Genomic DNA, 26,207 nt, shown 5'->3' with positions numbered 1-26,207 from the left:
ACAGGCGCACACCTGCTTACAGGGACAGAGAGACAGGCAGAGACACATACACACGCACTCACAGGACCACACAAATTCATAGCTCCCCAAAGGCATAACAGGTACACAAACACAAATGCGCATGTACATACATCTATAGGCACACACTGGTACATGCACATGTACATGCATGCGCTCCAGGCATGAGGGACCTTTAAGGTTCCTGAGGCCACAAAGGCTCAGGCAGTGGGTGCTCCTCCCTCCCTGGGTCCTGGCCCCTCCTGGTGTTCTGTAGGCCCTGAGGATGATGGACAGGCACCAGATGGAAGTGCAGAGCTGCTTTGGATAAGCACAGAGTTTATTAGGGGATGGGGCAGGTGAGGCAGCTCAGTAGCAGACGCCATCTGCCTCTGACATGACTACAGACACGTTGACGTGGGTGGGTTTACCCGACTGGCGGTCGATGGTCTTCTGGGTAAAGGCCAGGGGCAGGGCCTCGTGGCCCACCATGCAGGAGAAGTTGTCACCCTGTTTCCAGGATTCAGCGGAAACACGCAGCACACTGGTCACCGCGTAGGTGGTGGGACCCTCGCTTGACTCTTTCATGGGTTCGAACACGAGGTAGTTTTCCTTGGGAAGTTCCTGGTTTCCTTGCAGCCAGCGTACTAGCACATCTTTAGGGCTGAATCCTCGCACCAGACAGGTCAGGGACACCAGCTCGTTCAGGCCCAGCTCCTCCGACGGCGGCGGTAGCAGATGGACCTGGGGTGGGAATTTGTTTTCTGGAAGGTAGAGAGAAGGGTCATGGGTTAGAACATGAGCGCAAAGATCCTCCCTGCCCCCACCTTGCCGCACAGTCTTTCAGATGGCCTCAGTTTCCCACTATGACACGGGGTGGGAGCTGCCGAACACAAGCGCCGCAGGGAGGAGCAGGCTCCAAGCACACAATGGCGCACAGCGCCCCAGGGGTGTGGCTGGGCCCACCTCTTTCTTTGGCGATGCTTTCAGTTAGCGGCTCCTTGGACTCAGGGTGGCGGACTGTGCATTTGAAGGTCGTCCCACTGTTCCAGGGCTCAGCACAGCCAGGCAGGACGCTGGACACACTGTACCAGCCTTGGGAGTCCTGCACTGGTGCCTTCAGCACGGCATTCTTCCCGGTGCTGGGCTCCCAGGTGAAGGTGGCTCCCTCAGGGTTTCTCAGGCCACTCAGTGTGCATGTGAGGCTGGCATCCGAGCCCATAAGCAGGTCCTCAAGGTTTGGCCGTTGCAGCGACAGTCGGAGGTTGCAGTTCGGGCAAATAGGAGGTGGAACTGGATCTGGAACTGAAATTAAGAGGGCCTAGCAGGTCAGTAGCTCCTCCTGACCCCTTCCCTGTCCCCTTCTCCGCCTGCTCCAGGTCCTTAGCTCCTTCTGCCTCGTCTGTGGCCACTGTGCTGGGAGAGTTTCCTGCAGAGGACTGCCTCGGAGGGAGGCAGGAGCCTGGGCCTCAGGTTAGGGCAGGACCGGCCCCACCCCAGCCCACCCTCTTACCAAGGCAGGGCACATCCATTGTCTGGACGGGGTTAGTGTAGTGCTGCACAGAGCACGTCACGGATGTATTCTCTGGGCACTCAGCAGCGGGCAGGGTCAGCTGGCTGCTCATGGTGTAGAGGCTCTCGGCCTGGGCAGGTGGGTAGTTTATGGTGGCGCCACTCTTGCTCCAGGTCACGCTCACAGGTTCCGAGGGGAAGTAATTCTGAATCAGGCAGCCGATGGTCACTGACTCGGATCCTAATGCGGCTTTAGGGAGGCTCAGGGGGTAGACATCGGGTTTCTTCGGGGACTCTGGAATACGGGACACAAGTGAGATGGGTGTCCTCACACCACCTGCCTGAGCTAATTCCTGGGGGCAGGACCATGCCTGGCTTTTCTTTTCTTTAGAAACAGTTTTATTATTATTATTAATTACATGTGTTTCTGTGACAGGCATGTCAGAGGCATTGGATTCCCTTGGAGCTGGAGTTATAGGCAGTTGTGGACGGCCTGATGTGGGTGCTGGGAACTGAACTTGGGTCCTCTGGAAGAGAGCAGTACCTGCTCTTAATTACTGAGCCATCTCTCCAGCTACATCTGCCTTTCCTTTACACTAGAGAACCCAGCTCAGAGGTCCAGTGATTGCCCAGTGTCACATAGCCCCTGTGTCATGGGTCTGCAGTCTGAACTGACTGACCGAAAGTTCTGGCTGTACAGTCTCTGAACATGACCTCAGGCAGTCCTTCATGAGAACCTGGCCAGGAGCCTTCAGAAGGAGTCTGTACATACCAGAGTCCTTACGAACAGGACTGTGCCAGTCCAGTGGCCCAAATTGGGCCTCACTTCATGACTGGCATCAGGCCTCACTTCATGACTGGCATCGGGCCTTACTTCATGATTGGCATCAGGCCTCACTTCATGACTGGCAGTGGGTACAGCTGTGCTCTCAAGTCCAGGGTTTGGAGGATCATGACTGATAGGCCAGGGCAGGTGGAGGTGACAGGGCAAGGGATGGCTTTAAGGTCACACTGGGGAGGACCATCCTGCCTGTGTTTCCATCTCACACTTGTCCTGTCAGGGCCTTAGACCTATCACCCACCACCACACCAACCCTACCCAGCTACCTAACAAGTAGTGAACTCCTACCCCCAATGTGTACAAGTATCTCTAGGCCAGAGGCCTAAATCCAAGCAGTGTTTCTCTCTGTGTAGGACAGGAGCACTGGTGTGCACTAGCCCTGAGTGCAGTTGAATTTCTGTCAGGCGGTTGGGGGAGAAGAGGAGGGGATGTGAAATGGACACTGAGCTACGTGACCACCACAAACAAACGAGGAGACCATCTGGACCCATGAAAGAACAGATGGTCCACATTCAGCCTGAGGCTTCCAATCACTGCAGCACTAATCCCATATGAATTTAGCTCAACACAGTGAAGAATAGACAGGATTATGAATACGCTCAGCCCAGCCTGGCCCAGCCCATCCCAGTCCATCCCAGCCTAGCTCAGACCTAAACAGCCTAGTTCAGCCTGTCTTGGCCAGCCTTGCTCAGCCAGCCCATCCCATCCCAGCCCATCCCAGCCTAGCTCAGACCTAAACAGCCTAGCTCAGCCTATCTTGGCCAGCCTAGCTCAGCCAGCCCATCCCATAGCTTTGCTTAGCCAAACTGAGCCAGTGTAGCCTTGTTTAATCCAACTCAGCTCATCCCAGCCTAGCTCACCACATCCTAACTTTGCTCAGCCCACTTCAATTTAACTCAGCCCAGCTCAGCCCAATTCAGCCCAGACCAGCTCAGGTTAGCCCAACTCAGCCCAGCTCAGTGAGCCTGGCCCAGCCTTGTTCAGTTCAGTTCAGTTCAGTCCATTTCAGTTCAGGCCAGCTCAGTCTAGCCCAGCCAGCACAGCTAGCCTAGCTCAGGCTAATGCAGATAGCCTGTGCCAGCCTAGCTCAGCCAGTCTTGTCTAACCTAGCTCATCTCAACTCAGCCTAGCCTATCCCAGAGAGCTCACTTAGCCTAGCCCAGCCCAGCCCAGCCCAGCCCAGCTCAACTCAGCTCAGCCCAGTCCAACCTTGCTCATTCCAATCTAGCTCAGGCTAGCTCAGATAACCTGCCCCAGCCTTGCTCAACCAGTCCCCTCTGACCTAGGTCATCTCAACTCAGCCTATCTCAGCCCAGCCCAGCCTAGGTCAGCTAGCCCATTCCAGCCCGAGCCAGCAAAACTCAGCCCAGCCTAGCCCAGATTAGTTTAGCCCTGTTCAACCCAGCTTAGCCTAGCTCAGTTCAGCTCAGCCCAGCCTAGCCTAGCCCAGTCCAGCCTAGCCTACCTTAGCTCAACTCAGCACAGCCCAGCCTAGCCTAGCCTAGCCCAGCCTAGCCCAGTCCAGTCTAGCCTACCTTAGCTCAACTCAGCCCAGCCCAGGCCAGCCCAGCCTAGCCTAGCCTAGCCCAGTCCAGCCTAGCCTAGTTTAGCTCAACTCAGCCCAGCCCAGCCTAGCCTAGCTTAGCTCAGTTCAACTCAGCCCCTCCCAGCCTAGCCTAACCCAGCCTAGCTCAGTCCAGCCTAGCCTAGCCCAGCCCAGCCCAGTCCAGCCTAATTTAGCTCAGTTCAACTCAGCCTAGCCCAGCCTAGCCTAGCCCAGCCAAACCCAGTCCAGCCTAGCCTACCTTAGCTCAGCCTAGCCCAGCCCAGCCTAGCCTAGCTCATTTCAACTCAGCCCAGCCCAGTCTATCCTAGCCCAGCCTAGCCCAGTCCAGCCTAGCCTAGCTCAGTTCAACTCAGCCCAGCCCAGCCTAGCCCAGCCCAGCCTAGCCTAGCCTAGCTCAGCCCAGCCCAGCTCAGTTCAGCTCAGCCTAGCCCAGCCTAGCCTAGCCTAGTCTAGCTCAGTTCAACTCAGCCCAACCCAGTCTATCCTAGCCCAGCCTAGCCCAGTACAGCCTAGCCTACCTTAGCTCAACTCAGCCCAGCCTAGCCTAGCTCAGCCTAGCTCAGCCTAGCCTAGCCCAGACTAGCTCAGTTCAGCTCAGCCTAGCCTATCTTAGCTCAGTTCAACTCAGCCCAGCCCAGCCTAGCCTAGCCCAGCCTAGCCCAGCCCAGCGTAGCCTAGCCCAGTCCAGCCTAGCCTACCTTAGCTCAACTCAGCCCAGCCCAGTCCAGCCTAGCCTAGCCCAGCCCAGTCTAGCCCAGTCTAGCCTAGCTCAGCCTAGCCCAGTCCAGCCTAGCCTAGTTTAGCTCAACTCAGCCCAGCCCAGTCCAGCCTAGCCCAATTTAGCTCAGCCTAGCCCAGTCCAGCCTAGCCTAGTTTAGATCAACTCAGCCCAGCCTAGCCTAGCCTAGCTCAGCTTAACTCAGCCCAGCCCAGCCCAGCCTAGCCTAGCCTAGCCCAGTCCAGCCTAGCCTAGCCCAGTCCAGCCTAGCCTAGTTTAGATCAACTCAGCCCAGCCTAGCCTAGCCTAGCTCAATTCAACTCAGCCAAGCCCAGCCTAGCCTAGCCCAGCCTAGCCCAGTCCAGCCTAGCCTACTTTAGCTCAACTCAGCCCAGCCCTGTCCAGCCCAGCCTAGCCCAGGCCAGCACAGCTTAGCCTAGCTCAGCCTAGCCTAGCTCAGTTCAACTCAGCTCAACTCAGCCTAGCCCAGCCTAGCCTAGTTCAGCCTAGCCCAGCCTAGCTCAGCTCTTCAGCTCAGCCCAATCCAGCCTTGCTCAGCTAGCCCAGCTCAGCTCAGCCCAGAGCAGCACAGCCTATAGCAGCCCAACCCAGCCCAGTCCAGCTCAGTTTAGCCTAGCTCGGTGTAGCCCAGCTTAACCCACTCATCCCAGTTCAGCTTAGCTCGGCTCATCTAGCCCAGCTCAGACCAGCCTAGCCTAATTTAGACCAGCCCAGACCAGCCCAGCCTAACTCAGCCCAATTTAGCCCAGCTCAGTCCAGCTTAGGTCAGCCCAGTCCAGCTCAGCTCAGCCTGGCCTAGTCTCAACCAGGCCAGCTCAGATCAGACTAGACCCTCCCAGTCCAGTCTTGCTCAGCCCAGCCCAGCCCAGCTCAATTTAGCTTGGCCTAGTCTAGCTCAACCAGCCCAGCTCAGATCAGACCAGACCCTCTCAGCCCAGCCCAGCCCAGCCCAGCCCAGCCCAGCCCAGCTCAGCTCAGCTTAGCCTGGCCTAGTCTAGCTCAGCCCAGCTCAGCCCAGCCTAGCCCAGCCCAGCCCAGCCCAGCCCAGCTCAGTTTAGCCTGGCCTAGTCTAGCTCAGCCCAGCTCAGCCTAGCTCAGCTCAGCTCAGCCTGGCCTGGTCTAGCTCAACCAGCCCAGCTCAGATCAGACCAGACCCTCCCAGTCTAGTCTAGCTCAACCCAGCTCAGCCCAGCCCAGCCCAGCCCAGCCCAGCCCAGCCCAGCTCAGCTTAGCCTGGCCTGGCCTAGCTCAGTCCAGCCCAGCTCAGATCAGACCAGGCCCTCCCAGTCCAGTCTAGCTCAGCCCAGCTCAGCCTAGACCAGCTTATCTCAGTTCAATCCAGCTCAGCTCAGGTCAGCCCAGCTCAGATCAGACCAGACCCTCCCAGTCCAGTCTAGGTCAGCCCAGCTCAGCCTAGACCAGTTTATTTCAGTTCAATCCAGCTCAGCTCAGGTCAGCCCAGCTCAGATCAGACCAGACCCTCCCAGTCCAGTCTAGGTCAGCCCAGCTCAGCCTAGACCAGTTTATTTCAGTTAAATCCAGCTCACCCTGGCTCAGCCTAGCTCAACCCAGCTCAGCCCAGCTCAGCCTAGACTATTTTATCTCAGTTCAATCTAGCTCAGCCCAAGTCAGCCTAGCTCAACCCAGCTCAGATCGTACTAGACCCTCCCAGTCCAGTCTAGCTCAGTTTAGCCCAGCTCAGCTCAGTTTAGTCTAGTTCAGTCCAGCTCAGGTCAGCTCAGATTAGCTCAACCTAGTTCAGCCCAACTCAGGCTAGCCCAGCCCAGCCCAATTCAGGCTAGCTCAGCCCAGCTCAACCTAGTTCAGCCCAGCCCAGCCCAGCCCAGCCCAGCCCAGCCCAGTCCAGCCTAACCTGGCTCAGCTCAGCTCAGGCCAGCTTAGCTCACACCAGACCAACTCACGCCAACTCACCATAGTTCATCCTAACCCAGCCCTGCCTAGCCCAACTCAGACCAGCTCAGACCAGCTCAGCTCACACCAGACCAGTCACACCAGCTCATCATAGCTCATCCTAACCCAGCCCAGCTCAGTTCAGCCTGACCTAGTCTAGCTCAGACAGCCCAGCTCAGACTAGACTGTCCCATCCAGTCTAGCTCAGTTCAATCCAGCTCAGTTCATATTAGTGCATCCCAGCTTAGCCCAGCTCAGCTCATCCCAACCCAGCCCAGCTCAGCTCATCCCAACCCAGCCCAGTTCAGCTCAGACCAGCGCAGGCCAGCCCAGCCTAGATCAGGCAGGCCAGCCCAGCCTAGCGTGGCCTAGCCCAGCCTGGTTCATCCCAACTCAGTTTGGCCTAGCTCAGGTCATCCCAGCCTAACCCAGTTCATCCTAGCCCAGCTCAGTCAGTCCAACTTAATTCAGCTTAGCTCAGGTTAGCCCAGCTCAGCTTTGCTCAGTCCAACACAACCCAGCTCAGCTTGGCCTAGTTCAGGTTAGCCTAGCCTAGCCCAGCTCAACCGAGTCCAGCTTAGACCAGAGTAGCACATCCCAGCTCAGCCTAGCTTATACCAGCCCAGCTCATCACAGCTTGTCCTAACCTAGCCCACCAGTCCAGCCCAGTCCAGCTCAGACCAGCCCATTTCAACCTAGCTCAGTCAGTCCATCTCAGTTCAGTTTAGCCCAGGTTAGTCAAGATTAGCCTAGCCCAGCTTAACCTGCCCAGTCCAGTCCACCTCAGACCAGCCAAGCTCAGACCAGCCTATTTCAACCTAGCTCAGTGGTTCATCTCAGTTTAGCCCAGGTTAGCCAAGATTAGCCCAGTCCAGCTTAGCCCAGCTCAGTGCCCTGAGGCTTGGGGCACCCCAGCATTTGCTGCTGTCTCCCAGTCCAGTCTAGCCTGTGAGCCTCCTCTTGTTTCTTTCCAGGAAGTTCTGTTTTGTCTTCCTGCACCTTAGCCTGTGGCACTGGCTTGTGCCGATGCACGCTCACGTCCTGGGCTCTGCTCTGCAAATCTTCCTCTCTTTCCTGGTGGCTTCTCTGGCCTGTGCTGTCACACCTGAGACTCCTTGCTATGCCAGTGAGCAGAGGAGGCCAGAGAGTACAGGGACCCACCTGCTCGAGGCTGCAGAGAGTTCTCCACGGGCAGCGACTGGGCAGCCCTCCCCTGGCTGGGCAGCACCACATGGAAGGTCCATCATGGTTCTCGCCAGTCTGCCCTCAAGGAGCAGCAGAGGCTAGGGAGCTCAGGGCTGGCTCAGGCCTGGTCTGGAGGCCCTGTTCTTCTCTGTATGTGGTTGCCTGTGATGGTGTGCTGAGGGCACAGGCCGGAGAGGGGCTGCATGACTGTGTGTCTGGCCCCTAGATGGGGTCCCTCACCCACTTCCTGTTCCACCTCCACGTTGTGGCCGCTCGCTCCACGTCATGTCTGGTCTGTGGTCTGGCTGTGGTGGGGACAGGTGTGTCTGGCCTGTGTGTTTGATCCCATTGGCCATGGTGGGGCCAGGACTCCACATGTCAGGCTACAGGACTAGGTTGGGGCCTGAGATACAGGGAAGGAGATTGAAATGGACAGTCACTCAGGGACACTGAGGCGGGGATGGAGAGGGAGAGAGGCCAGTCAGAACTGGAGGAAGGTCTGAGGGCATGTTGGCAGCAACTCAGAGAGGGAAGGCTGCTCCAGAGGGACCCCCCAGCCAGGGAGGCCTCTGGGAAGATCTTGGGGCGGTTACAGGGTGGGCATCAGGGTGGAGTGAGTGTCTGACATGGTCTGACTGATGCCACTCCAGCTTGGTCATCATCCATCCTGGCTGCCCTTTCTGCTAGTTCTGTGAGAAACTGGAGGCCCTGGGCTGAGGCCCAAGGTGGGAGCCTGCAGGTCGCAATGCAGTGCTACACCTGTTTGCATTCCCTGCTGCTCGGGACCAACTCCCTACCGAGGCTTTCCCACACCGAGGCCTTTGCCCACAAGCCCCTTCGGAGGCTGCCGAGGCGGGGTTCTCATGTTTAGCTGTTCCACACATCCCACTGTACCCTCCCCAGTGTCCCCCTTGGTAGGCTCCGCCACTGGGCGGTGTTTACATCGTAGTAGGACTCTGGAGCTTCACACAGGCACTGGTCAGTCCTTGACTTGGGAAGGGCCCTGTCTGGAGGGGAGACTGTAAGCCAGCAGGTGCAATGGGGTGTGTGGATGTCACTGGGTTCTGGGGTGGCAAGTCAGCTCTTCTGGGGTCTCAGATGGATAGTTTACAGAGGAGGGGCTGCCACAGCAGCCTTGGAAAGTGTGTGGTAAACTGAAGGCGCCTTGGCTGTGAGGCGAGTCAGAGGAGGCTGGGAGGTCGAGTGGGGAGGAGGGCCGGGCTCTGGGGACCTGGGAGGACACACCTGTCTCCAAGAGGCTCTGGAGCTTTTTTTGTCCGTCTTGGCATGCCTTAGAGGGACATTGTGGCTGCCTCTTAGTCATTTCTGTTGCTGTAACAAAATACCACAGGCTGGGTGGCTTAGTAAATGCTCACCTCTCTGTTCTGGAGGGTGGACACCCAAGGCAGGCTCCAGGCGTGGTCAGTCTGGTAAATGCTGCCTCCTGGTCCATTAAGGGCCACTGAAAGATGTGCCCTGTCAGAAGCCTGCACCCCAGTGACCGCGTTACCACCTTTTGGACTTAGGGTTTGTCAATGCCAGTCACAAAACGCCCTCCCAGGACAGCATGCTAACATGGTGGTACCAGCTACCGTGTGCCATCAGGGCCGGGAAGTATTTCCAAGTGGAACAAAGTCAGGCTGCTGCCCATCTGTGGCTACGAGGAGGGACAGGCAGTTGGGCTGATGCCCCACAGAGGTTTGTCTGTGCAGGGTCGCAGTGGCTGCGTGTAGCCCAAGCTCTTACGGCAGTGTTTGTTAAGGAGTTCGTTGTGAGCTCCCCCCGGTCTTCCTGATCAGCGTTGGACACAGCACCTCTGGTTATTATCTTTGCTTGGTCTTTTGAGTTTGGAGGACACAGGCATTCAGGGCTTGGGCTGATTCTCCCTGGGCCCTGCCTCTGTCCCACTTGGCCCACTAGCTAGTCCATGATGACCTTGTCTTGAGATGGTTACCTTGGTCACATTTTTGAAGACCTGGTCTCAGTAAGGTCACACTCCTAGGCTTCAGGATGTGGTTGTGTCTTTTGAGGACTCCCACGCAGCCCTCCATGGTGGGCTGATAAAGGAGCAGAGAGGAGGGGCAGGGCCTAGGGAGGTGCTCTCTTGGTCCCAGGAGGCCACAGCGTGAGGAGGGCAGGGTGGCTGGCCAGGCTGCCTGGGTCCAGCTTTCTGGACTCTTTCCTCCCAAGCCTGTGTGAGGTGGATTTGGTAGCGTGTGACAGTGCATGCCATACGGGGAGAGCCGGGTGAGCTGAATCCTTGCTGCCTGTGTCCTGTGTCTTTGAGTTCTAATTAATGGTCTGGAGGGCTGGTCATCAGAAGGTGCTGAGCTATGCCTTCTGGGGAGTTGGTCTACGAGCTGGTTGGGGAAGAGGTCTACCAGGGCCTCAGCATGGAAGTGGCTGGGGCATAGGAGGAGGAGTAGGCCAGGGCCTGGCTTTTAATGAGCGTGTGAATGTGAGACAGGCCTGTGTTTTAGAGTGTGTGCTCTGTGTGTGTGTCTGTGTGTGTGTGTGTGACTCTGTGTGTGCACTCATAAATGTGTCTGTGTGCCTGACACGTGTTTGAACATGAGTGACTGCATGCTCCTGAGTATGAGCACATGTGTGAGTGAGCTGGGCAGGGCTGGGCTTTGGATGCATCCAGGGCAGCGCCTCTCCTCCGTTCCCACCAGTCACCCCTCTCCTGGTCCTGAGTGGCACCTGGTAGGGGCTGGCCTTCATGCCTTTGCCACCCATGCCCTGGTTGCCCTGAAGCCTGCAAGGAGCCCCACTTCACAGGGGAGGGCAGGGCTCAGAGGACAGGGGGCTGTGGAATGGTGCTTGCAGGCTTATTTCCATCCTAGTTCTGTCAGAGACCCCATGGTGCTGAGTTTGGCACCCCAAAGTGGATCTCCCCGTGGGTCTAGTGCCATGAGTGTTTGGTCAATTTCCCTCACAGTGGTCTTAGCAATTCTCATGCCCTCAGCCAGGACCCAGGAGGGCCATGTGCACCATGGCACCTTACTGCAAATGTTCTGTTCACTGAAGCATTTTCTGCATGCCATTGACTGCTGGATTTTTCCTTTGCATGAAGAATCCTTTTATCTTATTGTTTCCTGAGCACTCTTCGTATATGAGAGAACCCTGCATTTCATCATGTGAGTTAATGCATTCTCCTTTATTTTTGTGGGATTGTACAGAAACCCTGTAAGTGGTCTCTTCAAGCAGGAGAGCTTCCTCTTTGTGCTGAGTTGGGGTATGCCCCCAGGCTCACTGCTGTGCTGGCCAGATGGACCCTCCCTGTACCTGTACCTTCAGTCTTTCTGGATCATCAGGCTTCTTCTCAGGAATGGTGGCTCCATCCCTGGATGACTCAGGCACACCTGTGTGTCCTCCCTCAGCCCAGTTGATGTACCAGCTGGGGTGAGAGGATTATTAGCCTGTTTGTACTCAGTGGGTAGACAGACTGTGGTCGTGGGAGGTGACTTGCAGCCATGTTCCTGGGGTCCTGCTCTGACTTCCCCTGGCTTTGTGTCGGGCCCCTCTGGCTTTGCACACAGTGGGCCCCTCTTGCTTTGCACACAGTGGGTTGACTGTCGCCTTTACTTCAGTCTAAGAAGGGAGAGGTGCGTCTGGCTGGAGGCCAACAGCATGATGGGCTGACAGGGGTCGGGAGGTACTGGGCTGGATCTCTGGGTTTTGAAGGCTCTCACAGAGGTGGCTGTTTGATCCTGGCCCTTTCTTCCCCGTGTTCCTGTCCTTGGAGCTCCCTGCCTCCTTCATCCTCATTGGTGGCCACAGACACTGCCCAAAATACTCTCAGAAAACATGGGACCGTGGCAAAGAACTTTATTAAGAAATTCAGCAACAGAGTAGGAATGCCAGGCCAGGGCCCGAGGTGGATGAGGCTGGAGAGCTAGGCCCAGCAGCTGCTCCCTATGGAACCCCTTCTTGTGCTCTGGGGCCTCTCTGCCCAGCCCAGAGATCTGAAGTGAGTCCTCCAGTTCCTACAGGCCTTGTTTCCGAAGGTCTGTCCGCCTCCTCATTCTGCAGGGACTGAGGGCTTTTAGGGAAAGACTGGGTTATATCGAGGATGGTGGGGTAGGATGATTTCTGGGAGTGAGGCCCTGGGCTCGTACTGGGCTGGTTCTCTGGATCCTAGGTGTGGGGGCAGGGAGGGGACAACCATAGGCTCTGGACCCATGTTGTGATTTTGTGATTGTTTAATTAAAATGGAGTGACCCTATAGGCCTGGGGTGAACCCAGGTGGTCAGCACCCATCCCACAACTCAGGTCACATTGCTGTGGGGACAGATGCTGTTCCAAGGCTTGTCCCAAAGAGCAGCCTACACTGGTGCTTTGAACTGGAATTTTCTGGACTGTGGTGCATCAGTTGCTGGTCCTCGACTGTGGTCCCTGTGAGTAGCTCTGCTCCCTTCTGCACCCAGGGCAGAGCAGGAGCTCCAGGAGGCTCAGGCATACATGTAGATAGGCCTGTGTGGGTGATGGCATTGTGCCTAGGCCCTGGGCTGGAGAATGTTGGCGTAGTCATGGAGGGTCTGGGGTGTGCCCTGCGTCAGTGCCAAGAAGACCCACTTGACCTGGGGGAAGGGCATGCATGAGGACAGCTGCGCAGCTTGGCTCGGGCCCCCCCCAGATCCCACCCGCTGAGGTGCAGGGCCCCACCTTGATGAGGGTGACGGCAGCCCCGTAGCTCACGCTGAGCAGGAACAGGGTGATGAAGATGTAGGTGCTGGTCCACAGCCCTTCCAGCTCCTGGCTCTCGGCTTCCTCCGTACACAGTTCCTGGAGGTCTAGCTCTGGGGGGACCAGTCAGTCAGCTTCCCCAGACTCTGGGCCACAGTGGGGAGGGGAGGGCCTCACTGGTTTCATGCAAGCCTGCTGAAGCTGGAGTGACAGAGCTCCTCATCCCACCCCCTCTGGGACTGCCCTGCATCCCTGGCCAGTCCTGGAGCCACTGTCAGAGCAGCCCAGTCCTCTGTGCCTTTCTGACCCTGACTGTTCATTCTCTCTTCCTCCCCTAGTGCCCACGGTGGCCTGGCATGTTCCTCCTACCACTTGGCATGGCTTCTGTCCTGGACACAGGATGCTGCTTCTGCCTATCCTGCAGGCCTGTCCCTCCTCAGAGTGCCCAGGGCTCTCCAGGAAGGGCTATGAGCTCACAGGCTGATTCCAAGACCCGCATGCAGACTTGGGCCCCAGGAATCTTGCTGTGGTCTCTAAAGGCTGGCCAGGGCACATGGGCTCTGAGCTCAGGACTGTGGGAGTTTAGAGACGCCCCCTGGCATTGCAGGGGCTCTACTCCTGCCCTAGTCTCCGTGTTGCCTGGTCTTCTGCTCTCCCCAGCTCCCACGCAGCCCACCTCTCTGTCTCTGGGCTTCTTTGTTGGTCATGAACTGGGGCTGGGGCTGGGGCAGGTGGAGGTGTAAGGATGGGCCTGAAGGCAGCCCTGAGGTGCTGGTCGACTCTACCATTACTGGGCTTTTGAGGCATCTCAGATATGGAGGCTGTGCACTCATCTCTGTGAATGTGGTGGGCATGGTCTGGCTCCACTGTCTGCATAACTGTGTGTGCATGATGGGGACCTCTGGTTTCAGGTGTGTGAGCCAGATGTGCCAGTGGCTGGGGATGAGGTGGGTGTGGCCTGGGTCTGGCCTCCTCATTCCTCAGGCACTGGGATGGATAGCTAGCTTGCTCCTGGTTGTGGTTGAACCGGAGAGCATAATAGAGCCCATACCTTGTTGTGTGTGTGTGTGTGTGTGTGTGTGTGTGTGTGTCTGTGTTAGGGTATATGTTAGCAGATATGGAAGTATGGGCTGGGAGGCCGAGGCCACAGGAGGAGGCCACTTGGAAGACACTGGGCTCACTGTGAGGGGTGAGGCTCCTGTCTCTGTCTTGGATGCAGTGGCTCGGGTGGATAGAAGGAAGTACTGGGAACAGCCCGAGCTGGCAGAGGTAACGGGAAACCCAGCACAGGCCGTGTCCGAGCTCGGGTGAGGTGTGCTGGCCTGTCAGGAACCTCCGACTGCATGCTGTTGGTGGTGCCAGGTGCGGCTGGAGCTGTCGAAGGCCGGAGTGCATGGCCGTGCGTGTGCTAGCCTGGGCACACCTGACTGTGTTAGGCTGGCTGCCCATTCCAGTCTTCGGGGTGGATTTGGGTTGGAGTGAGCCTGGGCAGTAAGATGAGGGACACCAGGTGCTGATGCCGGCCTGCTATGACCATGTGGCGGGGCGGGTGGTCAGGGCTGTGGGGGAAGATGGCTCAGCCCCAAGGGCTCCTGAGCACAGCGGGAAGGGCAGGGCCTGTCTGCTGGGATTCTAACTCTGTCTAGTTCTCCACCTGGATGGGTTCTAGTATCCAGGGACACCTGGGGAGCAGGAACTTGCCAAACAGAGGGATGGGGGTCAAGGCCAGCTCACTTTGGCTACTCTCTGCAGATCCCTTCTGGCTCTATGGACACCTCTGAGGGGCACTATGCACAGTGGGGGCAGGAAGGATGGACGTGCCTATGCTGAACCCCTATGGCGTCTTACTTGGCAAATACTCAACACACAGCCAGACTGATGAGCCGAGCTTCACCCCTGCCTCTCTCGTGGCGTTCCTTCCTCTGTGCCAAGAAACGTCTGTCCACAACCTACCCTCCCCAAGAACGGGCACCCAGGGATCCAAGCAGGCATGGAGTGTTTATTGGGGTGGCTTCCTGGTGTCGTTACAAAAGTGGGCAGAGGTCTGCAGCCCTCCTGCCCTGCCCCAGCTGCACAGAGCCCTGGAAGGGAGGGAGGCGTCATTTACCAAGGCTCTTGGACATAGTTTTCTCCAAGGTCTTAGGTTCCTGCAGGGCCTCATGGATCACGCGGCAGGTGAATTTGTTATTCTGCTCCCAGTTCACCTTGGTGACCTCCAGACGGCTAAAGATGAAGAAGGCAGGATCGGCGCCGTTGGCCTTCAGGGGTGCCGTGGTGCTGTACTGGGCGTTCTGGATTGGTTCGCCATCCCGAAGCCACTGCACTGAGATGTCAGCGGGGAAGAAGTTCTCGATCAGGCAGGTGAGCGTACGATGGCTCTTGTTCTCCACCTCTGGCCCCAGGAACATGTAGACCTCAGGAGGTGAGCGTTTGCCTGTGGACGGACAAGGGTAGCCAGGCTTTAGTCTCTCTGGCTGTGAAGGAGGACCTGCCTACTGCCCGTGGCTTGTGCTCACCTGGCGCCTTGGTGATGGCACGCACAATGGGCTTGGGCAGGTCAGGGTGGTTCACTATGCACCGATAGCCTTTGCCTTCACTCCAGTCCTTGGTATCCACTGGCAGGGTGGAGGTGATGCTGGTTGTGGCGTTGTGGTGCTTGGTGACATGCTGGGGTTCTGAGGTTGCAGATTTTTTATCCTCTTGGGTCCAGCTCACACTGACCCGGTCTGCGCTTTCCAGGTCCACCACCAGACAGGTGAGCTTGGGTGTCTTGTGTACATACAGGTCCAGGGGGCTGGGCGGGATCAGGTAGGTACTCACGCCACGTGGCTCATAATCTGTGGGGTATGGAGGACTATGTGAAACCCTGCTTGACCTTCACACCCCTAAGGGTCTGGGCGTCAGGCGGGTGGGGACCTACCTGCACACTGATGGGCATGGGCCCAGTAGGTCACCTCTTGAGAGGTGACCTTGCAGGAGAAGGTGCTCTCAGATGCCCACTGCTGATGGGTGATGTTGAGCTCACTGTAGGTGGAGGCTAGCTTGCCCTCCTTCTTGAGTGTGAACTCACGTGGGAATGTGTCGGGCATCTTCTCATCGTTCTTCAGCCAGGTGATCCTGACATCATCAGCGATGTGGCCGTAAACGAAGCAGTAGAGCTGGATGGTGGAGTGGAAGGCACTGGGGTCGCAGGATGAGTGCAACAGCTTCACGGTGGGCCGGGTTACAGGTAACGCTGGGCAGAGGCAGTGAACTGTGAGTATCCCCTGCCCCCCGACCTTGTGTCTCCTCAGGCCCCAGCCCAGGCTCCCAAGCGTGCTGGCGCTCCCCTGCCTTTCTGTCCCAGGTATGTTTGGGTCCTTCCTGCTCTGACCGTGTTCTGGCTTGCTGTGACTGCAGCCAGCCCAGCCCTGCTCACCTGGGATGGTTCTATTCTCGGAGGTCAAGGACGGGGCATGTACCACGTGGCACGTGAAGTTGTCCTTGGCCAACGGGCCCCAGGTGGTGATACTGCTGGCGGCGACTGAGAGTTCTGAGCTGAGGGTTTTGGCAGGGAAGTTCATGGTGCTCGTGTTCAAGGCGGTTGTATACCAGGTCACCGTCATGGGGTCTGGGAAGTAGTCCTTGACCAGGCACCCCAGTGTCAAAGGGCCAGTGCCTCTGGTGCAAGGCTTCAAGCGGTAGATCGAAGGGGCCTTGACAGAGGCTGTGGGACAGAATCTAGGTCAGACTGGCTTCAGATCACCGCCTGTCTGGGGGGGTCTGAAGGGGGGCTGTGACAGAGCAGGGCTCTGGGCACCCTGCTCCAGTTTGGGAGGCAGCCAGCCAAACTGTTGCAGGACCCTGTGTTGGTTCTCTAGGCCCAGGATCCCCCTGATTCCCTACGCCCTGCTGGGCTTTGTTCACTCACTGTCCCCAGATGGCTCCCAGGAGAGCTGGATGTGGACTCTGAAGGAGGAGAGGAACGAGGCTGTCCCTAGGTTTGAATCCAGAGCACAGAGACCCCATAGGGCCTGGTGATGACCCAAAGACTCCAGGAACTGGCAGATTGTCCTTCTGTCCTCACCTGTACACCATGGGGCCCGGGGACCTTCCCAGGACCAGCGGTCCTCTCTGTCATTCCAGATCTGTTTCGGAGCACATTGAGGGCAGGGCTGCCAGACTCCTGCTCAGGGCCCTGCTCCCTGGGTCTACTGGGCTCAGCTTCTCAGATACCTGAGTGTTGGTTTTCCCTTCACCAAGGCTGTGCCTGACCAGCAAGGCCTGCATAGTGCTCTGCCTCCCAGCTGACATCTATGGGGTTCAGACAGCACATGAATGAAGGACAAAGACCACTTCAGAGCCCCTTTAACCGCTGCCTCAGTCGCTCTGGTGTGCACACATGCCCACGACACTCTCCTGAGCCCCCAGTTCGACTTTAATGACAGCCAAAATATTCCCACTTTAAACTCAGTTCAGCTTAACTCTACAAAGGCCAACCAGACCTGCAGACTCCAGCCCAGCCCAGCCCAGAACAGCTCAGCTCATCCTAGAGCAGCTCAGCTCAATCAAGTCCTGCTCAACCCAGTCCTGCTCAGCTCATCCCAGCTCAGCTCATCCCAGCTCAGCTCAGTCCAGCCCAGCCCAGCCCAGCCCAGAACAGCTCAGCCCAGCTTACCCAGTCCAACCCAGGTCAGCGCAATGTAGTCCAGCCCAGCCCAGCCCAGCCCAGCCCAGCCCAGCCCAGCCCAGAATACCTCAGGCCAGCTCAGCCCAGTCCAACTCAGGCCAGCTCAACCTAGTCTAGCACAGCCCAACCCAGCCCAACCCAGCCCAGTACAGCTCAGCTCATTCCATTTTAGCCCAGCTCAGTGCACACTAACACAGCTTAGCTATTTTAGCACAGCCTAGCCTAGTTCATCTTAGCCCAGCCTAGCTCAACCCAGCTCAGGCCAGCTCGCCCAGTCCAACCCAGGTCAGCTCAACCTAGTCCAGCCCAGTCCAGCCTAGACCAGTTTAGCCTAGCCCAGGCTAGCTCAGCTCAGTCCAGCTCAGCCCAGCCCAGGCTAGCTCAGTCCAGTCCAGCCCAGCCAAGCTCAGTCCAGCTCAGCCAATTTCTGCTCAGCCCAGCCCAGCCCAGAACACCTCAGCCCAGCTCAGCCCAGTCCAACCCAGGTCAACTCAACCTAGTCTAGCCCAGCCCAACCCAGGCCAACCCAGCCCAGTACAGCTCAGCTCATTCCCTCTTAGCCCGGCTTAGTGCAGACTAGCACAGTTTAGCCATCTTAGTACAGCCTAGCCTAGTTCATCTTAGCCCATCCCAGCTCAGCCCAGCTCAGCCCAGCCTAGCATAGCCAAAGCTAGCCAAGACTAGTCAGCCAGGCCTAGCTCAGAGCAGCCCAGCCCAGCTCAGCCAAACCTCCCCCAGCTCAGCTCAGCTCAGCTAAGTTTAGCCTAGCTTATCCCAGCCCAACTCAGCTCAGCCCAGTTCAACCTAGCCTGGTTTAGCTCAGTTCAGTCTATCCCATCTTGTACCAACTCTGTATGGCTTAGCCCAGCTCAGCTTAGCACAGCCTAGTTAGCTAACCAAGGCTAACCCAGCCAAGCCCAGCTCAGCTGAGTCCAAGTCAGTTTAACCCAGTTTATCCTAGCTCATCTCAGTCTAGCCCAGCCCAGCCCAGTTCAGCCCAATTCAGCCCAGCCCAGTCCAGTCTAGCTCAGCCCTGATCAGCCCCACCCAGCTCAGATTAGCTCAACCTAGCTCAACCCAGCTTAACCCAACTCGGCTCACTTCAGCCTAGTTTAGCTTAGTTTAGCCCAGTTCAGCCCAACTCAACTCAACCCAGCACAGTCCAGCTCAGTTCAGCTCAATCCAGTCTAGCCCAACCCAGGCCAGCTCAGCCCAGCCCAGGCTAGCTCAGCCTAGACCAGCTCAGCCTAGCCCAGGCTAGCTCAGCTCAGTCCAGCTCAGCCTATCCCAGTCCAGCTCAACCCAGCCTAGCTCAGCTCAGCTCAGCTCAGCTCAGCTCAGCTCAGCCCAGCCCAGCCCAGCTCAGTCCAGCCCACTCCAGCCTAGTCCAGGTCAGCTCAGCCTAGGCTTGCTCAGTCCAGTCCAGCCCAGCCCAGCCCAGTCCAGGTCAGACCAGCTCAGCCCATTTCTCCTCAGCCCAGCCCACTAGCCCAGCCCAGCCTCGCTCAGCCCAGCCCAGTCAACTCAGCCCAGCCCAGCTCAGCCCAGCTCAGCCTAGCCTAGTCCAGCTCAACCCAGCCCAGCCCAGCTCAGCTCAGCTCAGCTCAGCCCAGCCTAGCTCAGCCTAGCCAGGCTAGCTCAGGTCAGTCCAGCCCAGTCCAGCCTAGCCCAGCTCAGCCCAGCCTAGGCTAGCTCAGTCCAGTCCAGCCCAGACTAGCTCAGCCCATCTCAGCCCATTTCTCCTCAGCCCAGCCCACCAGCCCAGCCCAGCCCAGCCCAGCTCAGCCCAGCTCAGCCCAGTCCAGCTCAACTCAGCCCACTGGGAGGCCGAGGCGGGGCCGGCCCGGTACCTAGCTCGGCCACGGTGGCAGCGCAGCCGGACAGTAGGAACTTGCTCGCTCGGGGCCATCTCTGCGCGAGCGGCAGGAGCGTCTCCTCTTCCTCCGGGACAGGCATCCAGCAGCCGCTCAAGACCACAAGTCACCCCCTGTCGCTGGTGCACCTGCCACGCTGCCGGGGCGCCCCTTCTCAGCCCGCGAGAGGTCAGGTAGTGACCATGTCCTCCTCACTCGTATCAGCAAAGCCACAACCTTGCCTAGAAGCTGGAGTGGTCCAGCGCCCCCGGTGCTGAACAACAAAGCGGAGTCCACGAAGCTTCTGGGAAATGTAGTTCTCCGAGTTCAGAGACGGCTCTGATTGGCTGGCCGCGAGGCGCCGGTGAGCCAAGCCACAGCGCTCGGTCTCCATGGCAACAGTTAGTGTTCCCGCCCACCCGTTTAAGCCCAGTCCAGCCCAGCCCAGTCCAGCCCAGCCCAGCCCAGCCCAGCCCAGCCCAGCCCAGTTCAGCCCAGCCCAGCCCAGCCCAGCCCAATTCAGTCCAGCTCAGATCAGCTCAGCTCAGCTCAGCCCAGGCCAGCCCAGACCAGTTCAGCCCAGTTCAGCCCAGCTCAGCCCAGTTCAACCCAGTTCAACACAACTCAGCCCATATCTGCTCAGCCCAGTCCAGCTCAACCCAGCCCAGCTCAGCCCAGCTCAGCTCAGCTCAGCCCAGCCCAGCTCAACCCAGCCCAGCCCAGCTCAGTCCAACTCAGGCAAGCTCAGGCCAGCTCAGCCCAGCCCAGCTCAACCCAGCCCAGCTCAGCCCAGCTCAGCGCAGCTCAGCCCAGCTCAGATTAGCTCAGTGTAGTTCTGCTCATTTTAGCTCAACCCAGTTCAATTTTAGCTATCTCAGCCCAGTCTCGTTCAATCCAATTTAGCTCAGCTCAGTCTAGTTCAGCTAGTCCAGCCCACCTGAAACCAGTTTATTTTACCTCAGCCCAGCTTAGCTTAGCCCAGCTCAGCCAGCCCACCTAGCCTAACCGAGGTCAAGGCAGATCAGTTTAACCCAGCTCCTAATCCAGCCCAGCCCAGCCCAGTCCAGCCCAGCCCCACCCAATTTAGCCTGGTTCTGCCCAGGTTCAGCCCAGCAAGTGCAGCAGTAGACTGTCCACCCTGCCGTTAGTTCAGCACAGGAAAGTTCCCTGCCCTCCTTTGTTGCCTCTGGGTGACATCTTGTTCTGGTTGCTTACAGGCAGATTCAGGTGTAGTCCAGCCTGGGGTCTCTGTTTCCCTTGACATCATTACTTAAGCTTGATCCAGTCCTGTCTGGTTGAGATTCACAGTCTCCTGTTTTCTCTGGTTGGCTGTAGGCAGCTTGTGTTATCTGTGTGCCCAGTGCAGGGAAGAGACATCTGAAGGACATTCAATGACTAAGAAGCTCTGTCTATGCTGAGAGGGCAGTCCCCTCCCCCTTATCCATGGCCCTAGAGCTTGCCTGTCTCTGCCACTTGGGCCAGCATTTTGGTTGGGGTGCCCCTGGACTGTGGTACCTGAGATCCTCTGCTAGGTGCCTGTGGTGGACCGCCCGGGCTGTCCTCATCTGCAGCCATCTCAGGTCCCTGGACGGGCTCCTGGACGGGGTGAATCTTTAGTAACCATTGTCACTTTTGTGCCCAGGTGGTAGTGCCTGGGGGAGGCAGCTCTGCCTCAGTGCCCTCAGCTAAAAGTGGGGTGGGAACCCCCCGACCTCGGCAGCCCTGGAAGTTCCCTTTTCTCTCTGTTCTTGGGAAGTCAACTGAGGGACGGTGGGGTCTCAGGTGAGGCCCTTTCTAGGAGACACACCTGCATCTTCCGGGCAAGGCACTCTCCTCTCTAGAATCCGGTTCCAGGTCTCCTCTGTACAGCTCTTGTCCTGATGCTCCTTGTGTGTGCTTCTGGTCACTGTGCTGCCCCAGTGGAGTGCCACTGTGCAGAGAAGCGGGGAGGCACCGGCATCGCCCTCTCCGTTGCAGACCTGCAGAGAGAGTGTGGCTGCCACTCTGTATGCGGTAAATGAGGCACAAAGCAGGGCAGCCTCTGTGCCCGATGTGCAAGGCCTCTGGCAGTGCCATTCGTTCCTGCTTCAGCCTTGGATCTGGTCCCCTGAAGGTAGTAACCTTCCCTGGCACCCACAAGTGGATGTCCTGCAGTGTCCCCCCCCCATTCTGCCTGGCAAGGGAACCAGGAGGCCAGAGGACATCTGGGTTGTGACTGGATGTACAGAGGCAGTTAGTGTCTGCCGGGCCTCTGGCCTGGGGGGCGCTGCACCAAGTCTCTGTTGGGGGAGGGACGTGAGGAGAGATGAAGGGTAAGGCTGGGCTCTGGTCTGGCAGCTTCCCCTGTCCACTTTGACATCTCTGCAGGCCTGTGCTTACCAGGAGTCCCATGCACACATATGGACTAGCTACAGTAGCCGCTAAGCTGGCTTGTGAGTGTGGGGTCTCAGTCTCAAGAGGGATACATAGAGCACTGGGGAGGGAGATTAGGGTGCTGTTCTTTGGACCCAGGATGCCCAGGGTCAGAGGTCCCAGTGCAGGGGGACAAGGGACTTCAGCTCTGCTAAGCCTGGCTTTCACAGAGGGGTGCTAGGTACTAGGTGCGTTTGGAAGATTCCAGAGAGCTGCTGGCCACTGTTAGGGTCAGGCAGGGTAGGGACTGGCCTGACATTATCAGATGGTATTAGAGACCTCCAAGGGCTGTGGGTGAGATCTAAGGGAATTGGGGCCCTGCCTGATGTTGTTCCTTTCAGATGACTGTCCTGAGGCCACTTGCCCTGCTCTCAGCCTAGGGATAGACATGGGTAGGCTGAGAGGGGAACACAGCTACCTGGGAGGAACCATGATTAAGTGCTGCTGGTTGTGGTGGGCACTGAGCAGCACATAGGGCTCTATTTGGCTGTGAGTATGAGAGCCAAGAGTCTCTGTGCCCAGCCTGTCTGGCTTAGATTCTTCCCTGATACCCAGGACAGGCTGGGTTGCTGGTACTGGGACTGGCCAAGCTATATGTTATGTGGCAGTGGGTGCCCCCTCCCTCCGTCCCCAGAATGAGAGGAGGCACCTGTAGCTCTCAAAGCCTCAGATCCCACCGGGGGCTTAGTCTTTGTCTGGATGCAAGCTCCGGGCAGAGTCTAGAGTCAGGTTGGACTGGTCGGGAGGGCTCGGGACTAGCAGGAACTGGGTAGATAAGAGAGGGTCAGTATGGCATTCCTCTACCCAAGGCTTGGGGACCATTTTGTGGAAGAAGAGGCAGAGTGATTGCAAGAGCCAGAAGTCATGGAGGACTGGACAAGTCAGGGAGGATTGGACAAGTCAGGGAGGACTGGACAAGTCAGGGAGGACTGGACCATGGCAGTGTCTTCTGGACATGACAGGACCGTTGTACTCTAATGCACAGCGGCTGTGGTTACCTGCACAAGACCAGCACAAGACCAAGCCAGCCATGGAGCCCACCAATTCCCACCCTTAGCTGAGGAGCTATTGATAGTTGATGGCTTCTAAGGGAGGAAGAGTGAGTTCTCTTTAAGGTGTGGCCCCTGGTAGGTTGACCACATGGTGGTGGATTGCCCCACACCCATGACCACATGGTGGTGGATTGCCCCCCACCCATGACCACATGGTGGTGGATTGCCCCCGACCTATGACCACATGGTGGTGGATTGCCCCACACCCATGAGCATATGGGCAGCACAAACTGGCATCATGGGCTTTTAAGAAAAAGGAGGCTATAAAGTTGGGAGGTAGATCTGGAAGGAGTTAGGGAGGAGTGGGGGGGGGTGAATAAAATTAAAATACATTGTATGCATGCATGGAATTCTCAAAAGATTAATAAAAATATTACATTAAAAAGTGAGATACTGGAGAGTGCCTGGATCTGGCCTTCGCCTGGTGGTGAGCTTCCCCAAATTGCACTGTGCCCAACCCCCTAATTGGGACCATGTGAGGCCCCTTCCACATCCCTAGGGCTAGACTTCTCTGCCCTACAGTAGGGGCTGAGACCTCAGCAGACCTGCCTGCCTAGATCTGGCCTCCGTGTGGTGGTGAGCTTCCCCAAACTGAACCGTGCCCAACCCCCTAATTGGAACCATGTGAGGCCTCTCCCACTTTGCCAGGGCTAGACCCCTCTGTTCTACAGTAGGGTATGGGCTGAGACCTTAGTAGACTGCCAGAGAGTGCCTGGATCTGGCCTCACCTGGTGATGAGCTTCCCCAAATCACACAGTGCCCAACCTCCTAATTGGGATTACACAAGGCCCCTCCCATGTCCCCAGGCTAGACTTCTTTGCCCCGTAGTAGGGGCTGAGACCTCAGCAGACTGCCAGAGAGTGCCCAAATCAGACCTCCCCTCAGTGAACTTCCCAAGTTGTGCTGTGAGTACTTGTTGGTAGGGGTCCAAAGGTTAAAAGGAAGCCTGAGTGCACCTGACTGGAGCCTGACTTGAGCCTCTTTGGGAGCTCCTGAGTAGCTGATCTGAAGCCATCAATTCCCTCCAAAATAAAATTTGAGAGAAACTGAAACCTGGACCAACCAGCTTTACACACCCGATAAGAAAACAGCAAAGGCACATCACTAATACAAACTGAAGCAGACTTCAACTCAACAAAGGAAGGCTTGAGTTTCATACCAGAACCACAAACAAGGAATTCAACGAATTTAAAGAACACACACACAAACAAGTCAAAGAACTAAAAGAAGATAAACTTCTGAATGAATTCACAAAAGAGAAACATTGAAGAAAACGCAGACTGAAATGAAGAAGGAAGTGAAAAACTCAGCCAGCCAACTTGAAACAACAGGGAAAAGCTTCACAGATAGAATGAATGAAATGGAGAACAGACTGTCAACACTGGAGGATAAAGTTGAAGAATTGGACCACTCAAACAGAGATTATGACAAAAAAAAAAAAACAGGCATGGAATATGCAGGAGACGTGGGACACCATGAAAGACCAAATCTGTGTGTCATAAGCACAGAGGAAGGAGAAGAATTTCACGTTAATGGTGTTGACCAGATCGTCAACAGGACTGTAGAAGAGAATTTCCCCAAATTAAGGAAAGACGTACCCATACAAATACAAGAAGTGTATAGAACTCCAAAGAGACAGGACCAGAAAAGAAACTCTCCATGGCACATCATAGTAAAAACGCTAAAAGTACAGAACAAAGAGAGAACACTGAAAGCAGCAAAAGAAGAAGGACGCCGTACAGAGGACAGCCCGTCAGAACGCCGTACAGAGGACAGCCCGTCAGAACGCCGTACAGAGGACAGCCCATCAGAACGCTGTACAGAGGACAGCCCATCAGGATGACAGCTGACTTACCAATGCAAACTAGGAAAGTGAGAAGAGCCTGGACCAAGTATTTCCAGTTCTAAATGACCACAGATGCCAACCCAGAATACTTCACCCAGCAAAAATGTCTATTATAGTTGAGGGGAAAAGAAAAATCTTCCATGACACGAATAGCCTGAAAGAATACCTGTCCACAAAACCAGCCCTTCAAAGGAACAACTAGACCCCAGGGTAACAGAAAGAAACGAAATGAAGGGATAATTGAGGAAACACAAAATTAGACAAAGATGCAAACTAATCAGAACGAGGGCAACCAGTACACACCTTTCAATGATAACTTTAAATATCAATGGACCCCACAGACATGACCACAGATCAGTCCTAAGGAGGCAATTCCCAAATTGAGGCTCCCTCTACCCAGGTGTGTCAAGTTGACACTAAAGCTATCCAGCACAATTGACCCCTTGTTAACTTTACACACAAACATTTCGCTATTAAACCATAACCTTTCCAGTTCTTGTCCCTAAGATATGATGTTAATATCACAACATAAGACAGTACAACCTTAAAAGCCCTACAGTCCTTAAAAATTCCAAGCATCTAAAAGTCCATAGGCTCTTTTAAAAGTCTGTTAATTGTGGGTGGGCTTCTGCAAAATTCAAAACAAGTACTATCTTATTTCAAAGGGAAAGCAAAACCAAAGTCCAGCAAAGTAGCTCAAGGCTTGACATCTGGGATTCACTTGCAATCTTCTGGGCTCTAAAGGGTTCTGACAGCTCCACTTCTCTGACTCTGCCATCCACAGCACACACAGCTCGTCTCACAGACCCAGGCCAGATCCATTCCACACCTACTGCTGTCCTTGGTGGTCATCCCAGGGTCCCAGCATTTCCAAAAAGCTGGGGTTTCCACTGAAACTGAGGCTGCACCCTCACCAATGGCCTCTTCTGGCCTCTCGAGGTGCAAAGCCTCCAGTTCTCTCCATGATCCCTTCAACTCTGGGTCTTCACTGCAACTGAGGCTGCACTTTCACCTATGGCCTTTCCTGGCCTCTCAGGGTGTCAAGCCTCAGCTACTCTCTGTGACCCCTTCACATTTTCAACACCAGAACCATGCAGGAGACTCTTACATATTACTAAGTCCTGCTTCCAGCTTGAGATGGAGGTTCAGGTCCCCTCTGGACCATAGCTTCTGTGCTGACCCTGAGGAAATACTTCCCAGAAGATTTTGCCACAGTGATCCTGGTCTCTTATTACTTGCAGCTGATTTCTCAGCCCCAGCTAACCAGCATCAATTGTCCCAGTAAAACAAAGGTTTTACTTCAGGTTCTGGTCTCTTCTTAATCACAGCTGGTTTTTCAGCCCCAGCTGACCAGAACCCACAGAGTCTCAATTCAAGATATCACACAAACAGCCCTGATAGTCTCTGCTTCCCTCTGAAGCTTCACAAGCCAGACCTCTATCGTCCACAACTCTTTCAGCATAACTGTTCTAAGCTCCACTGCAACAAACTCTAAGTACTCAATGGCTTGTCCAGTCCAAAGTTCTGAAGGCTTCCACAATCTTCACCCAAATACCAAGGTCAGGTCTGTCATAGCAATACCCAACTTCTGGTACCAATTTCTGGTCTAGTTTGTTTCTCCATTGCTGTGAAAAAACACTCTGAACAATACCAACTTGGGGAGGAAAGGGTTTATTTGACTCACATCTCCTGGGTCACAGTTTGTCAGGGAGCCCAAGGTAGGAACTCAGGGCAGGAACCTGGTGGCAGGAGCTGAAGTACAGGCCATGGAGGAACGCTGCTTACTGGCTTGCTCCCCTGGCTGTGCTCAGCCTGCTTTCTTTATTTTATTTTATTTTTTTTTAAATTTAATAATCACATGATTAGAAGAAGCATTTCATTACAGCTTTAACATATTCAGTAACACACTCAATAACAAGAATACATCTCTTTCA

The 26,207-nt window shown here is 56.1% G+C and overlaps 2 gene segments (V, D, J or C); both read right to left on the bottom strand.

Annotated features, from left to right (window-relative positions):
- Nucleotides 1-319: 319 nt before the first annotated feature.
- LOC103731497 lies at nucleotides 320-10,491 on the bottom strand. The segment is given in 4 exon segments: nucleotides 320-761; nucleotides 964-1,302; nucleotides 1,511-1,862; nucleotides 10,456-10,491. Coding segments are annotated over 4 exon segments (1,122 nt in total).
- Nucleotides 10,492-12,251: 1,760 nt separating this feature from the next.
- Nucleotides 12,252-19,066, bottom strand: LOC103731496. The segment is given in 7 exon segments: nucleotides 12,252-12,335; nucleotides 12,421-12,554; nucleotides 14,549-14,875; nucleotides 14,958-15,278; nucleotides 15,362-15,676; nucleotides 15,860-16,147; nucleotides 18,961-19,066. Coding segments are annotated over 7 exon segments (1,575 nt in total).
- Nucleotides 19,067-26,207: the final 7,141 nt, after the last annotated feature.

Source organism: Nannospalax galili, unplaced genomic scaffold, assembly GCF_000622305.1.
Source record: "Nannospalax galili isolate Female #2095 unplaced genomic scaffold, S.galili_v1.0 scaffold3415, whole genome shotgun sequence".
In the NCBI taxonomy this organism is placed as follows: Eukaryota; Metazoa; Chordata; class Mammalia; order Rodentia; family Spalacidae; genus Nannospalax; species Nannospalax galili.
This window is presented reverse-complemented; position numbering and strand designations above follow the sequence as displayed.